Below are 17,730 nucleotides of genomic sequence, written 5' to 3' on the forward strand. Positions count from 1 at the left end.
CAACACCCGCTCCGTCCACAGACACGCCACCGAACTCTGGAACCTCCTAGACGCCACAGCCCCTGACGTTGCCTTCCTCACGGAGACCTGGATGAACGCATCCTCAGCTCCCGACATCGCCATCGCCATCCCAGAGGGCTACAAGATCGTCCGGAGGGACCGAAACGCCAACCAGATGGGAGGAGGCATCGCCATCATCCACAGGAACACCATCCGTCTCACGACCAGCACCGACAACACCCTGACCAGCGCCGAACACCTGCATTTCCAGATCCACACCAACCCGACCACCACCCTCAGAGGCACCCTGATCTACCGACCCCCGGGACCACGCACACAATTCAGCGAGGACATCGCCGACTTCGTCAGCCCGCATGCCCTCCCCTCCGCTGACTACATCCTCCTGGGAGACCTCAACTTCCATCTGGAAAACAACAACGACCGCAACACCACCACCCTGCTCGACAACCTCGCCAACCTTGGACTCAAGCAACTGGTGTCCACCCCCACCCACCTCGCCGGACACACACTCGACGCAGTCTTCTCTTCCAGCACAGACATCGAGTTCAGCCACGCCACAGAGCTTCAATGGACGGACCACAGCTGCGTCCACTTCACTTTCAAGAGAACGACGACCCACCAACACCAGCAACAGGCCGCCCGCAGAAGCTGGAACAAGATCACAGCAGACCAGCTCGCCACCTCCCTGAGCCAGCACCCCCCTGCCAGCTCAGCGAACCCCAGCCAGGCCGCCGACAACCTCACGAAGTGGATCAGCAACTGCGCGGACGAACTCGCCCCTCTGAGGACCCCGCCTAGCAGACCCGGCAGCAAGAAGGCCCCATGGTTCACCGACGAACTCAAGAGCTCCAAAAAGAACTGCCGAGCCCTCGAGAAAGTCTGGAAAAGGGAACCGACACCGGACAACAGGACCTCCTACAAACTGGCCACCCGGAAACACCACCAGCTGATCCGCGCCGCCAAGAAAACAGCATTTAAGGACCGGTTGGACAACAACGCACACAACTGCAAGGAACTCTTTAACATCGTGAAAGAGCTTTCCAACCCCAGCGCAGGAAACAACGACGTCACCCCATCGCAAGACCTCTGCAACTCCCTCGCTTCATACTTCCACAACAAGATCACGGACATACACAGCAGCTTCAACAACCAACCAACGCACACCGTGACCGAACAACCACCCCCCACCACCACCCTTCACGCCTGGACCCCGATCAGCACCGAAGACACCATCCGCACAATGAACTCCATCCACTCCGGATCACCGACCGACCCCTGCCCTCACCACGTCTTCAACAAGGCCGACGCTGTCATCGCACCCCACCTGCGAGACATCATCAACACATCCTTCGACACCACCATCTTCCCGGAGAGCTGGAAGCACGCCGAACTCAGCGCTCTACTCAAGAAACCAACAGCGGACCCCACCGACCTCAAGAACTACCGCCCCATCTCGCTCCTCCCGTTTCCAGCCAAAGTCATCGAGAAGACCGTCAACAAGCAGATGGCTGCCTTCCTCGAGACGAACGGATCCCTCGACCCCTCACAGTCCGGCTTCCGAGCCAACCACAACACCGAGACCGCCCTCATCGCCGCCACCGATGACATCCGAGCCCTGTTGGACAATGGAGAAACAGCGGCCCTCATCCTCCTGGACCTCTCCGCGGCATTCGACACTGTCTGCCACCGCACCCTAGTACAGCGCCTCAGCAACGTCGGAATCCAGGACAAGGCGCTGGAATGGATCATCTCCTTCCTCGACGGAAGAACACAGAGAGTCCGCCTACCACCGTACAAGTCAGAGGCCTCCGAAGTCATCTGCGGCGTCCCCCAAGGATCATCTCTGAGTCCCACCCTCTTCAACGTCTACATGAGCCCCCTCGCGGCCATCGTACGCAAACACAACCTCAGCATAATCTCCTACGCCGACGACACCCAGCTGATCCTCTCCCTGACCAACGACCCCGCCGCCGCCAGAGCCAACCTGCACGACGGGATGAAAGAGGTAGCCGAGTGGATGACGATCAGCCGCCTGAAACTGAACTCGGACAAGACGGAGATCCTCATCCTGGGCTCCTCACCCTCCGCCTGGGACGACTCCTGGTGGCCTCCCGCCCTGGGCACCGCACCCAAACCGACAGACCACGCACGCAACCTGGGCTTCATCCTGGACTCCTCCCTCTCCATGACCAGGCAAGTTAACAAAGTCTCCTCGACGTGCTTCAACATCCTACGCATGCTACGGAAGATCTTCTGGTGGATCCCCACCGAGACCAGGAAGACCGTCACCCAGGCCCTCGTCACCAGCCGTCTGGACTACGGCAACGCCCTCTACGCCGGTACCACCGCCAAGCTCCAGAAGAGACTCCAGCGGATCCAGAACGCCTCAGCCAGACTCATCCTCGACATCCCACGAACCAGCCACATCTCCGGACCTCTGAGAGACCTTCACTGGCTCCCCGTCAACAAAAGAATCACCTTCCGCCTCCTCACCCACGCACACAAAGCTCTACACGACCGAGGCCCGAGTTACCTCAACAGCCGAGTCAACTTCTACGCTCCCAAACGCCACCTCCGCTCAGCCAACCACGCCCTCGCCGCCGTCCCCCGCATCCGAAGAGCGACTACAGGAGGACGGTCCTTCTCCTACCTGGCCGCCAAGACCTGGAACTCCCTCCCCCCCGACCTGCGCCTGACCCAAGACCACCTCTCCTTCAGGAAGAAGCTGAAGACCTGGCTGTTCGAGCAGTAGCGGAACCCCCCCCCCCCCCCCAGCGCCTTGAGACCCTACGGGTATGTAGCGCGCTCTACAAGTGTCATTGATTGATTGATTGATTGACCTTGTGTAAACAAGCATTGGCAAAGCCAACAAGTCTCGCCTATGAGACCTACATGGCTTTGTTAATATTTTTTGCCAGGGTGAACAGCATCATGGATGCTGTGCACCAGGACAGTGAAAAAAGACCTACTGATGACCAGAAACAAGCATCTTGGGACTGGTTTCTGGGTAACACCCTTCATCAGCCAGGCTAGCTTGAACCCAGGGGTAAAGTGAGCAAGGGCCCCACATCTGGGCATACCCTGCCAACTTAGGGCGAACAAAGCAAACACAAGGAGAAGATGGACAGAATGTTGAAACTTTTCAGACACTCACCCCCTATCACAGATCAGGGTTGAATCCCTTGCTCACTTTGCCACTGGATTCAGGGTAGCCTTGCTGATGAAGGGTTTTACCCAGAAACTGGTCCCAGGATGCTTGTTTACTGTTCAGGGAAGATCTGTCTTGGCAGTTCGGGCTGGACTGTTCCCATGAGGCACAGGGTGAAGTCTGATTTGCATATAGCTGGGTCTGAACTGAGGTGGCGAAGTGAGCTAAAGAACGATGTTGAATTTAACCTGGATCTGTGACTGGAGGTGAGTGTCTGAAAAGTTTCAGCACTCCGCCCATCCTCTCCTTGTGTTAGCTTAATTAGTAAGTACTACCTCGTTGGGTAAATGTATAGTGCATCTCCTACACTACAACTGCATAAAGGACACTGAGAAAATGTCTCCAGTGACCTTGTGTGTCGTACCTTTGCCAAATTGATTGTTCCGCAAACGTCTTCATCAGATATCTTTACAATTGTGGCATGGCAGAGAAAACACACTTGGATGATTTATATTTTGCCTTGCGGCACCCCCTCCTCAGGCCAATTTTGTCCCTAGGTACCCTATCCCCCGGAGCCCGGCCATTATACTGGGGGGGGAGGGGCTACGCAGTCCCTCTTCCTGGTCCGATTTTGGCTCTGGGGTCCGGCCATGTCACATGGGTGCCCCAAGTGCTGCGTTTGGTGGAACTTATCTGGAACTCCGTGTTGCATGCGTAATGCAGAGTGGCCTAAACTCTGTGAACTTTGCTGGTGGAGTGGAGTTTATCGCCCGGCCCCCTACTCATAATTACTTTTTAAATTCAGAATGACAAAAACTGCGACCATAACGTAGATTAGAGTAAATAATGCCATACAATTGTGGTACAAAAGGGGGTGGTGATGGACAGAGCATCTGAATCAATCAAACACTCACACCCAGTCAAAAGATCTGGGTTTAATCCATCACCGTTCTTTAGCCCACTCTGCCACCCCAGTTCAGACATGGCCATATGCAAATCAGTCTGACCCTGTGCCTCATGGGAACAGTCCAGCCCGAACTGCCAAGCCATGTCTTCCCTGGACCGGAAAAAAGCTTCCGAGGACCGGTTTCTGGCATTCCAGCCGTCTTCAGCCCGGCTTGCTTGAATCCAGTGGCAAAGTGAGCAAGGGACTCACGTCTGAGCATACCCTGCCACACTTATGGCAGCCAAAAGCGGTACAAAAGGGGGTGATGATGGACGGAGCATGTGAATCAATCAAACACTCACACCCAGTCAAAAGATCTGGGTTTAATCCAACACCGTTCTTTAGCCCACTCTGCCACCCCAGTTCATACATGGCCATATGCAAATCAGTCTGACCATTTCAGGATGACCCTGTGCCTCATGGGAACAGTCGAGCCCGAACTGCCAAGCCATGCCTTCCCTGGACCACCACTTTGTTCGCCATAAGTTGGCAGGGTATGCTCAGACGTGAGTCCCTTGCTCACTTTGCCACTGGATTCAAGCAAGCCGGGCTGAAGACGGCTGAAATGCCAGAACCTCGTCCTCGGAAGCTTGTTTCCGGTCCAGGGAAGGCATAGCTTGGCAGTTCGGGCTCGACTGTTCCCATGAGGCACAGGGTCATCCTGAAATGAATTGCTCTAAAAATGCATTACTGATAAAAAAATATGAAGGTGGTAGTTTATCGGTCTGTTATTCGAACGCGCTGAAACAACTTGATTGATGGGAAGGAATTGGGAGGAAGTCAAGATAACAACCAGACATTTGAGCATGCATTGGCCCTGTGAAAGTACACAGTGATTCTTGAGGAAATAATATCTGAGAAAAGTGTGAGCTTGCAACAGGACTTAAAAAATGACAATATAAAGGAAGTTCAGGGAAAGTAGACATTCTTAAAGCCCCTTGAAAATATGATAACACGCTGCACTGTATTAAAACGTTTGTATAAGGGAAAAGAGGGCGACTGCCGTGCTTTCACGTTACCAATTCGGTAACAAATATCAAATGTCAGCATTTTTATTTACGTTTTCTGTAGGTGACATGTGCATGTGTTATATCTTGTATTAGCGGTTTTCAGTTATTAAGGTATGAATTGTATGTAGTTAGAATGCTGCATCATGTTGTTTATATTTCTCTCCATATGCCTGAGGTTTCAGGCTTTGTGCCATATAGTCTGTTTCTGTATGCTGGCACAGACCCTCTCACAGCAAAAAGTTGTTAAAGTTGTAACACAAAACATGTAGATGAGCTCTGCTAGAAGTGGTAAATTGTAAAAGAATTAGCAATGCATGGCGATTTTTATTAGAATACCATTGGGAGGAAATACTGTTCCTTGATATTGAGCTTTATGTGCAGAACAATACATTGCCGAGTAGGTTTCACAAGAAGACTGCATCTTGTAACATCCTACCAAAGTCATGTCACTGCACACACCAAATCAATAATGTACCTATTGGTTAACTACTGCAAACTAAAATACATTGTAGCACTACTGAAATATGTGAAGAAAAAGCAAAACAGGGTAGTCAGATAAGATATTATGTTGAAGCTAAAAATAAAGGTGATAATGTGAACTATATTGATTTTTTGGCAGATACAAAAAGAGCACTAGTGGGAAAGAAGAAAAGGTATGGTGCCTAACAGCTTTCACAAGGGAAACATTTTTTCTATTCTTAATAAATACTGGTATGTTCTAAAACTGGACCAAGACCTAGATACACATTGAACTCCCACTTGGTAATTACATATTAATAAACTGATTTTCTACCTCAGTTACTTTGTCCTACTGATAGACCTAAACATGAGAGCAAACCAAACAAATGGCTTGCTATAGGTCCACCAGCTTTTACAAGTATGGTAGTTGTATCTTCTGTAAATATACTATGCACAAACAAAAGCTGTTTTCAAACCACAATAACAGCATGAATTGTTAAATAAGAAATTAATCAATTGCATTATTATGTCCTTATTGTATGCCATCACGTGTATGTGTTTTAAAATATAAGTAGCTTCTACTTAAAGAGCATTGACACAGATTTTTTGAGAACACGTGAGAAATGAGATGATAATTACCATTTCGCACAAGACTTTTGGAGTAATCATGAGGCTAAAATGATTACCATTATACGCCTTTTAGGGATGAATCACGTTCTATCAAATAGAGGTGAAAGTGACATAGAAGTTGCATTAAGAAAAGTAGGCCCAAGATGGGGTAGTAGGTTAGGCAGTGTACGATGTGGTCTTAATGTAGACTGTGAACTTTACACTCTATATAATTGACAGTTATGGTGTAAACACTGAATTGCATAATTGGTTGGGTTCACCAGCAATAATCTAGGATGATAGTCTTAAACTCCTTTTGCATTGTTTGCTTAGCCATTGTAAGGTATACAAAAATATTGTTTAGAAATTCCTCTACCATCCTCCAACATTTGAGAAGTAATAGCACTCACCTGGTGGTGATTGCCATATTGGCTGGTACCTACTTCATATATGTCTTGATTCATATTTGTTTTCTTGGATACATTGTAAGCAGGGCAATATAGACATAGCAGATAACAGATATAATTGAAAACTTAGGATATAATTGGAAATGTGACTCATAGTGGTTGGTGGAAATACTCTTTTGATAATAATAATATTAACAATAATTATAATGCTAATAATAATAGTAGCAATAAATATAATAACTATTATTGTTGTAATTATTATTATTATAAATATTATTACTTCCAAGTTCTGGTAATTCCAGTGGAGGCTAACAGAGACCCTGTTTATGAAAAGGACTCTACGCCCTTGTGGCTAGGTCCAGATTTCAAAAGTACCCAAATAAATAAAAGAAATAGTCAAAGCCTGTCCAGGTCTCATATGATGAGCAATGGCGTAACAGAAAAATGATGGGCCTCTTTACAAAATTTGGCGAGAATTAAAACAAATACCTGGATGAGCAACTTCCTTAAGTAAGGTACCTCTCACACACTGTACAGGTTACAGTGACCTATGTGGCTCCTCTGATGTTCTCATATAATTGCCAGCAGATGGTTAACATGGTGGTCTCAGTGCAGTGACACTGAGCAAATGTTCACTATAGTAAAACTAACACTGATGAGAAGGCAACATGCATAAATTGATTATTGGTGGAAAGAATAAATCTATACAATCACCACAAAATATTCATTTTCTTCATGAACATGCAGTCACATTGGAAGAAGAGCTTCCAGCAAAGTTGCCTATGAAGTTCAATCAAATGCATATATCATTGATAGGAAATCTAGCACCTGTCTGCAGTCCTCTTCTAACTTTGAGTCACTGCAGAAACAAACTCATTGAAAGGTGTATTGGGAAATAGTCATTAATTATATACGGTAAGTTGACAAGGTATATATTCAAGACAGCCCTAAAGGTATAACTCCAACCTATGAGTTCACAAGTCAGAAACTGAGTATAATAACCCAGCGAGTCATGGTTGTATCGCCACCTTCACAATATTTATTAATTTGAAAGCACAAACTCTCATGCAAAGGCATCATGGTGCTAGTACAACAGCAGCAGCAACTTATGAACTCCATAAACAAACTAAGTTAATAGTCACAAAGTGAGTGTATTACAGTTTACCAGCTCTGCAAGAGGAACAGACAATAGTCTGAGGCACACATTTGGTACTCTAAAATGATGCATCTCGTTTTCATGCCTGTACTTAATATATAGCTATAATTTTCAACCTCAACATATTAACTTACCAAAAATCACACAGTGAGTACTATATGATGGCTAGTCATGCTTTCATGCTCACCCTCAACATAGAATCAGAACTTACTAGCTCTTGAACTGAATCAGGGTAATTCACACACTGAATGCTCTAAGATGGAAAGTCATACTTTCAGGCTCACCGGATGTATGACGTTACAACGCATACTTTTACAACGCATACCTTTACAACGCATTTTTTACAACGCACCATCCATTACAACGCATTCCATTACGACGCATGCCATTAAAACGAATTTTTAAAAACTACCTTTACAACGCATTCCATTACAACACACACTACCTTTACAACGCATACCATTACAACGCATAACATTACATTACATGTATGGTAAGTATTGGATAGTGCAGGGGTAAAAATTACTATTCTAACTCCAGGGGGGTGCAACAGGAGGGTAAGTGTTGGATAGTGTAGGGGTAAAAAGTACTATTCTAACTCCAGGGGCGTGCAACAGTAGGGTAAGTGTTGGAAAGTGTAAGGGTACTATGCGTTGTAATGTTATGTGTTGTAATGGTATGCGTTGTAATGACATGCGTTGTAGTGGTATGCGTTGTAGTGTCATGTGTTGTAATGGTTGCGTTGTAATGGCATGCGATGTAATTGATGTTAATTGTAAAAGTTTTGTGGTAATGGTAGTGCGTTGTAAAAGTTGCGTTGTAAAGGTTGTTTCCCTGCTCACCCTCACCCACAATTACAACATACTAGTACTGGACGTTAACTGGCAAGTCATATGCTAACAACTCTAAGAGGATGAGTCTTGCTTTCACGGCAACCTCAACACAGAACTATAACTTACCAGCTCTGGAAGAGAACCGGGCAATAGTCACCCATTGAGTATTCTAAGACGAATAACTTACCAGTTGTGGAAGGAACCAAGGTAACAGCCAGACAGTAGGTAGTCATAGACAAATAATGTACTAGCTCTGTTTTGTAAACCATGGCAATATGCACACAGTGAATACTCAAAGACAGCAAACCATGGTTTCATGTCCACCTTCAAAATACAATTACAACTTCTGGAAGTGATCTAGGGCAATTATCACAATTGCACAATATGAGACAATGAATTTTATTCGTATTCCCATCACCACTGTACAACTAAAAGGTACTGTCTCTGGAAGCAAACCAGGCAATAGTGACAGATAGAGTACTCTGAGATAGGCACTTACCTGTCCTGGAAGCAAACCAGGGCAATAGTCAATCATTGAATACTCTAAGATGATGAGTTAAGTTTTCATGGCTACCCTCAAGATACAACTACAACTTACCAGTGCTTTGAACAATCTTCTGCCAATATCCTGCATCCCTATCGTTAACTGAGATTGGTATTCAAACCCTCTTCCAAACTCGATAAGAGAAATATCGTGGATTCCACTAGCGCCTTCCAGAACGACGGTGAACAATGCACTTAACCCTATTGAAACAAAATAATTTAATAAATGTGAATTATATTGAACGCAAGAGTATACAAATGACCCTAGTTCTGTATCTGTGCCATTCGCCTCTTCTCATACAATCAGACTGTCAGAGCTGACTCACTAACACCACTCAGAATATTATGCACCATTAAACCTACTACATATTATTTCTTATGTGGTTTTAACTGTTGGGCCCTGGGGTAGACCCCCAACACTTGGCAACCCTTTAAGTATGCAGGAGACAAGTTGGCAGAATGCATTTGCATATCTGCTGCACAGCTTACAAATGGGAACAGTGCCTTTGCAGCAACGCACATTGCTATCCAAGTCTTTTGCTTAAGTACAGATAGGATCTGAGCTAAAGAGGCTCTTCCTAGGATTCTTGAGTTCAGGGCAGAAGGATATTATAGAGTAGCAGGGAGAAAGGCACAAATAATGTCAGTAGATCGTCTCTACTCTATACAAGAGTCACACCACAACACTATAGTTATGCAACAGCACTAGAGTCGCGCCACAGCACTAGAGTCGCGCCACTGCGCTAAGATCACACAAGTGCACTAGAGGCGTGCCACAGCACTAGAGTCGCGCCACAGCCCTTAAGTAACGCCACAGCACTAGAGTCACACCACAGCACTAGAGGCGTGCCACAGCACTGGAGTCGCACCACAGCACTAGAGTCACACCACAACACTATAGTTACACCACAGCACTAGAGTCGCGCCACAGTACTAGAGTCGCGCCACAGTACTGTACCTTCCTTCCTGAGTTGTTCCGATACTTTTTCAAGCTCTTCCACACTCTCGTCTAGTCCATCAGAGAAGATCACTATCACCTGTTGGAGACAGAGGCCATGTTTGTACATTCACAGATTCAAGGGCATTTGCTAGAACTATATCAAAGTAAAATAAAGAAACCCTGAAAATAAAAACGTCAAACACCAAAACAGTGCCTTTCTTACATTTTCAATGCTTGCTTCTCTTCTGCAAACACAAAGGACACTATTTTCCCTGCCCAGCTACAGGGAGGGGAAACTGTGAATTGTGCCAGTGCTTCTTGTTACAGAATCCTTTTCCAATTTTTTGCATTGGAGTCCTGGATCTTCGGTCTCACATTAAGGCAAAGGTACCATTTGTAAATATAGGAGCTGTGAAAAATACAAACCATACCTCTCAATCTTTCAGAGCATCTTAGGAGGTGATGTTGAAAGTAGGCTGAAACCGTCAACATTATCGGCGCCCTCTTGCTCTCCTTAACCTTTTTGTGCGCGTAAAACAGCCGCCATTTTGAGCACCATGGCTTCCCTGCTCCCGCCGAGAGCCAGCGCGCCTCTCTCCCACTCCTAACTTCGCCGGCATCCCCCGCATACTGACAACCCCCCTGCCTGCACCTGCCGCGAATCATAAAACCCCTCTTCAGCGCTGCTCTGCCCCAGACCCTCGTCCTGTTCCCAGCGCGACACCTCCCTTCTTCCCATTTATGATCCCCGGTCCTTTGATGCAAACCCCTTTTCCCCGTGTGCCCGTTTGTCTTCCTCGTTCCCAGGCCGAAACCCGGCTCTGCCGATACTGTTCCTTGCCCCTCCCCGTGCAATAGAAAGTTTTCCCCCAACAAGGGATCCCCGGGTTGATCAAAGCCCCCGCCCTACGAGATCCAATCAAATCCCACACACTCCGTGAATCGGCGGAATATCCAGCTGCGCGATGATCATCACCTGTTGTGAACGGGGCGGGGACTCCCACTGTAACCTTGCGTGGGAACGGGCTGGGAAGGGGGGATTCGGAGGATGTCTTTCCGTACATCAAAGTATCGACGAGAATGTGTTACATGCAATAAAAAGATAAACTTGTGTATAAGAGGCCAGGCCTCAGGGATGCAGTTAGAGCACCTCAGAACGATACCTTCTGTCCGTTTCGTTGTGTTCTCCTCCGGAGAGAATAAAAACCTTGTTTCCTGCCTTCCAGTCTCCAGCGCCTGCCTCTTCAATAGTTTAACTTCTTTGTGGGTTCAAGAGGCGACATCGCCGGGCAATACTTAAGGATCTTATATTCTGGTTGGTAGTGCCCCCCATTTAGTTTCTACAATTGGCGTCCCAAGCGTGGGGCCCATCAGCGACCCATGGATCCAGTGGGAGAGGTCCTGACGACAAAGTGAACGACTGCAACGATCGGGAACGCGTCTGTCCGATAGACCCTCGTCTGACAGCCGATCATCCGAACTTCACTGGTTCCGAACAGACCTCTCTCGAGTGATCTACGGTCCTGACTGGGAACCATCAGGAGTGCCGCGAGGATAACGAAGAAGAGAGGACGATCGGGCGCTGGATTCGGAAGACAGGAAACTGTCCATGCGGTCCGGGTAAGGTCGTGTAACCACGACAAGTCGCGAAATATTTGCTTGATTGCTTGTTTGTTCAAAAATACTAGTATTGCTCTTTTTATTTATTTGGAGATTCACTGTCTGCAAACGGAGAAACAACGGGCTCTCTCTTTGCAAGCAGTGGAGGATAGGTAGGGCAGCAGCCGTGCTTATTTTTTCTCCCCCACTCAATAATCACTTGAAACTGAACTGTTGTTCGCAAAACTTTTGTTTTCTGGAGATTCCCTGTCTGCAAACAGGGAAGAGACCACCCTTTTTGCAGATAGTGAAAAGGGTAGGTAACGCAGATCTTTGCGGACCTACTCATTCTCCCCATTGTTATTTATTGGTCTTTTGTTATTTTGATCCATGAGGTATTCACTGCCTGCAAACAACGTAGAATAGAAATATTCTGTCCCGTCTTTGCACCTAGTGATAAGATAGGCAGTGCTGACTTTTTAGTCCCTCGTTACGAGCCGTCATGTCTGTCTTCTCCCCACTGATTGGTAGCCTGTTTAGCCCGGACCGCTTATTAGAGATGGACCATCCAGCCCCACTGGAAGGCACCCCTAATAAGGACATGTTCATGAAGCATGGATTGACCGCTATAGCCTATAGTAAACTATGGCATAAATATACAAAAAAGGGTCAAGAAAGTCAATGGCCCCTGATAGGATCCTTCGATGACGATAAAATAAAAACGCTAGAAACTGCCCTGGGTAAAAACAAGACAACACCTACTATGCTTGACAGCTTCGGCATGTGGCGAAAAGAAACTGAACAACGTAAAAAGAAAACTGAGAGTAGGTTGGAAAAAGAGCTGCGAAAAGCAGCCCACCTAGCTGCTCAGAAACTAGAAAAAGAGATAAAAGAAAGAGAGAAAGCTAAACAGAAACTAGAAATGGAAACGCCAAGCCAGTGTCCGGTTAGAACCCCCTCCATGCTCTACCCTGATTTACCCTCGAAACGACAAGCCAATGAGGACCTGCTGTTAGGTCCTCCTATCATCTACATGCCCCCTCCATACGCCCCTTCTCAACCCGTGGCGCAGCACGCGCCACCCCCAGGTACAAACGAAGGTACCGCCACAGCGTCGGCCCCAATGGCCTCTGTGCCAGCCGAACCCCTTGTATTAAAACCCGCATCAACAACGACGTTAGACGAGCATGGGACTCGAGGGGCTGGCTCTGCAAGAACAAACAGACTAGACAAAGATGAGCGAGCGGGGATCGACAAAATAGCAAGGACACTGGTAGAAAGGAAGGATGATGAAGAGTACATCACAGATATGTTCAGCTCGTATACAGGGAGTCACAGACGACATTTTACCGTACGACTGTGTTATCATGTCTTGAATGCATACGAGGACCGATATCGAGACAAAGGTCCCGAGAGCCTAAGGACTCTGTACCGGAAGGTCGATATCGGGGATGAGGGCGAGTGTGATGTGTCGGACCTCCTTACGCGTACGCTTGAGGTTTTCCGCCACCTCACTGAACGAAAGCCGGGAGCTAAATCCGCAGCCCCTGTAGTGACCGAACCACCAACCGAGCAATCTAACACCATGATGCCAATACGTGAGGCTGCCCCTTACTGGGTTCCTCCTAGGGGTACAGGGACTCACGATGATGCAAACAACCAAGATGCGAAGGGAAGGGTAGTGTACAACTGGGTCTACCAGCCGTGGGACCGGCAAGAGATACTGACATTCCGGAAATCTCTACCCGACCTACGTAAAAACCCCACTGCCTTCTATACTGAATTGGGTACAGCCCTGGGTTCAACGATCATGACCCTGGCTGACATCGACTTGTTCTTCGGGTTATGTCTACCAGCTGATGTGTGGAAGCAAATCCGGAAAGTCGACCACCTTGAGCTGTTTGGACATACCTGGTCACAACTCGATGACCTGGACAAACAACGGGGACCAGGACAAAAGCCGTTGAAATCCATCCTAGACCTCCCAGATAAAATCGTAGAGAAATTAAAAACCCTAATCCCAGAAAAGAAAGTGGACTGGTCGATAGTAACAGCCTGTCGCCAAAAACCCCAGGAGGATGTATCGGAATACTTCTCCCGGTTTGAAACGGTGTTCTCCGATTACAGCGGCCAGGACATGACCACTGCAACCGGACACCATCTGTTTGTCCAGAATTATGTTAAGGGCCTATCATCGGAAATCTCCCAGAAACTACAGGCCAGCGAGAGTAGTTGGGCAGCCTCCAAACCTACAGCGATTCTCCAAATGGCCCAATATTATGAGCATCAGAAAAACGAAAACGATAGGGCGACAGAGAAAAAGAAGAAAGACTTAAAAGAGAGGGTGATGATTGCCAAACTGCAGGGGGTGACTATAGGACGAGACCAATACCGAGGAAACTACCAGACAAACGTCCCTAAGACTACATTTCCCCAGGACCGCACTGTGACTTCCTACAGTGGACGCACAGACCTTAGAGAAGACCAGTGCGCTTTCTGCAAAGGGACTGGCCATTGGAAATCCCAGTGCCCAGTTCTTCTGGAAATGATCAGAAACAAAGACCCCAGGGATGTAGCAAATGGACCGAGACCTAAGGGACAACAACGAGGGCCCCCAAATGACGCGACTAATGACAGGTCAAGCAGACCAAATACGTTCGATCGACCCCGACAGAACCAATATCAACAATCTGACTATGACGACACTCACACCTTCGCATAGGACAGCCAAGGGCGAGGGAGGGATCCAGTCGAGCTCTATGTTGACCAGCAGGGCCCTTATGTCACTGCTAAGGTCCTGGGTACCAAGTCTCCATTTCTGGTAGACACTGGCGCAACACGTAGTGCGTTATCTAAACGACTGATTCCAAGGGCACCCTTGTCTGGCTCACTCATAACATCGACAGGTTTCGATGGAACGCCCTCCACCAACCCTTTGTCTGCCCCGATTCTCTTTGACGTAGAAAACAACACCACCGACACCACGTTCTTGCTTTCCTCCAATAGCCCTGACGCCATTATGGGACTTGACTTACTGAAACACTTCCGAGCGACGATTAGGTGTTCTCAAGATGGAGTTCGAGTGTTTCTTTACGACAACCCCGTTCTGCTTAGACATTGCTCTCCCCGACACATGTTTTCCATCACCGACGTTGACGCGTCCCTGCTTGACACTCTACCTCCGTATCTGTGGGCCAAAGCGGATTCGGACGTAGGGCGTATGTTAATTGACCCAGTGCACATTACTGTCCGACCAGACGCAACACTCCCAAAACTCCCACAATATCGGATATCGCCAGAGGGCGAGAAGGCATTGGTAATGATTATCCAGTCACTGATAGACGCAGGAGTGGTAGAGGAAGTGGTTAGCAACGTTTGCAACAGCCCTATCTTGCCCATTATCAAGAAGCAGGGAGAGGGAGATGAGAAAGCATACCGTTTCATCATCGACCTCCGAGAGATCAACAAAGTGGTGGTACCCCAGTACCCTGTGGTCTCAGACATCACCACCATCCTGACCTTGATTCCATCCACTGCCACCACCTTTTCCGTCATCGACCTCAAGAACGCATTCTTCTCCATCCCCATCCACCCGGACAGCCGATATCTCTTCGGCTTTACCCTAAAAGCCCGCTCATATAGGTTTTGCCGAGCTCCTCAAGGCTACACGGAAAGCCCTAGCATCTACAGCCAGGCCCTCAAAAGACAACTAGACCAAGTCCAGTTACCCGACGGGGTGGTGTTGGTACAATATGTCGATGACATCCTTTTGGCAGCCGACACCACCCCTCTAGCGGTTACCGCCACCATTCAACTCTTGCACTTCCTTGCGGAAAATGGCCACAAGGTCTCCAAGAAGAAGTTGCAGTTCTGCCTACCCCAGGTCACTTACCTAGGCCACCTTTTGTCCAAAGATGGAAGAAAACTCACCCCTGATCGAATCCAAACCGTTCTAGATACCCCTGTCCCTAAAACCCAGAAGCAGGTTCGCTCCCTATTAGGCCTCACCTCCTTCTGCCGACAATGGTTACCAAACTTCAGCCTCGTTGTAAAACCACTGCTTTCTCTGCTAAACAAAGACGTCCCTTCCCCACTCCCTTGGACCCCTGAGTGTCAAACTTCCTTCACAGAACTGCGAGATGCCCTTTGCTCAGCCCCTGTCCTGGGTACCCCTGATTACAAAAAGCCCTTCTCCCTTTACACTCACGAAAGGGAGGGGTGCGCTTTATCTGTCCTGACCCAGGCCATCGGCCCTAAGCAACGACCGTGCGCTTACTTCTCTGCCACTCTTGACCCTGTCGCCAGAGCCTTGCCTGCCTGCCTTCGAGCTGTAGCTGCTGCTGCAGTCTCTATCCGACAGAGTGAGGGGATTGTACTCTCGAATTCCCTCACGGTACTGGTACCCCATGCAGTCGACACCCTCCTGAACCAAACCAAGACGCAACATCTGACGAGTGCACGACTGACTGGATACGAACTGACCTTGCTTGCCCCCCATATCACCCTGAAAAGATGCACCACACTGAACCCAGCAACTCTGTTACCCTTGCCAGAGAACGATCCCAATGTGCACCCCGTACATGACTGCGTGACTCTTACGGACGAACAGACCAGGAGTAGGGTCGATCTCAGAGACACGGCTTTCCCTGACCCCGACGGGGAGCTGTGGGTGGACGGTTCTTGCATCAAACTCCCCGATGGTACCACTTCCGCTGCCTATGCAGTCACCACGGCTCGAACTGTAGTAGAAACAGCCCGCATCGCCCAGCGATCTGCCCAGGCAGCGGAACTGATTGCTTTGACGCGAGCCTGCATCCTGGCAACAGGAACCACAGCGAACATTTACACCGACAGCCAGTATGCCTTCGGGGTGGTTCACCATTTTGGGCTCCTCTGGAGGGAGAGAGGATTCTTGACCTCACACGGCACACCCATTTTGCACGGGGATCTAGTCTCCGCCTTAATTGAAGCTGTCCTCCTCCCCAACAAACTTGCCGTTATCAAATGCCAGGCACACAAGAAAGTGACAGACATTATTGGACAGGGAAATGCACTAGCCGACTCACCGCCCGAACGACAGCTGAAAATAGAACGACAACACATATGTACGTGACCAGGTCACAAGCAGAAAACTGGACTGACGCCAAGGACACAATTAGAGACATACAAACGACTAGCACACAACACGAATTGACTGAATGGACACGGGTGGGATTGAAAGACGATGAAGGCTGCTGGCGGACAAAAGACACGAACAGATGGTTGCTACCTGATTCGTACTTGATTCCCATATTAACCATGGCACACTCCCCTGCCCACATAGGATCAGCCCCCATGATCGAACTTGTCTCCAGGGTTTGGCACAATGACAAGATCCCAGATTCCGCCAAACGCCTGGTCCAACAATGCTTAATATGCCTGCAACACAACCCCGGGAAAGGAACTGTAGTACCCCGGGGGGGATTTGGGGTCCCAAACCACCCATTTGAAGTCCTGCAGATGGACTACATCCAGCTAGACAGATGCCAAGGCCTGAAATATGTACTAGTCGTGGTGTGCGCATTTAGCAAGTGGGTGGAAGCATATCCAACCCGTGACAACACCGCTATGGCCACTGCAAAGGTTCTGTTAAAGGAGTTTTTCCCCCGTTATGGCCTCTGCCGTGTTTTATGGAGTGATAATGGCCCCCACTTTGTAGCCAACGTTATCCAGCTCATCCTAAATGGGCTGGGTATTAAACAGAAATTCCACGCAGTCTTCCACCCTCAATCTGCTGGGCTTGTCGAACGACACAATGCCACACTAAAGCTTAAACTGGCCAAAATAGTGGCTACGACGGGCCTGAAATGGCCAGACGCCCTCCCATTGGCATTGCTATCGATGCGCTCTACCCCCACCCGACATCACTTAACCCCTTATGAAGTTGTCTTCGGTCGACCCATGAGCGTCTGGTCTGCCCCGAAACCAACTTCCATTCATGACGTTCCGGATGTCCTAATGTCTGATTATCTGTACAAATTGACTGAAACTTTGTCTGTCCTTCATCAGCAGGTGCAGCA

General features: G+C 48.3%; 1 protein-coding gene across 1 annotated transcript in view; it reads right to left on the reverse strand.

Moving 5' to 3' along the window:
- The window catches only part of COL6A6 (collagen type VI alpha 6 chain), a 633,605-nt gene that overhangs the window by 163,368 nt on the left and 452,507 nt on the right, over nt 1–17,730 (reverse strand). The window contains exons 11-12 of the mRNA XM_078663886.1: nt 10,091–10,169; nt 9,188–9,333 (exon numbers count right to left, since the gene is read on the reverse strand). Of these exons, the coding sequence (XP_078520012.1) occupies nt 9,188–9,333; nt 10,091–10,169 (225 nt within the window). The remainder of the gene's footprint in view (nt 1–9,187; nt 9,334–10,090; nt 10,170–17,730) is intronic.

The sequence above is a fragment of the Lissotriton helveticus genome, chromosome 10 (genome assembly GCF_964261635.1).
Source record: "Lissotriton helveticus chromosome 10, aLisHel1.1, whole genome shotgun sequence".
NCBI classification, from domain to species: domain Eukaryota; kingdom Metazoa; phylum Chordata; class Amphibia; order Caudata; family Salamandridae; genus Lissotriton; species Lissotriton helveticus.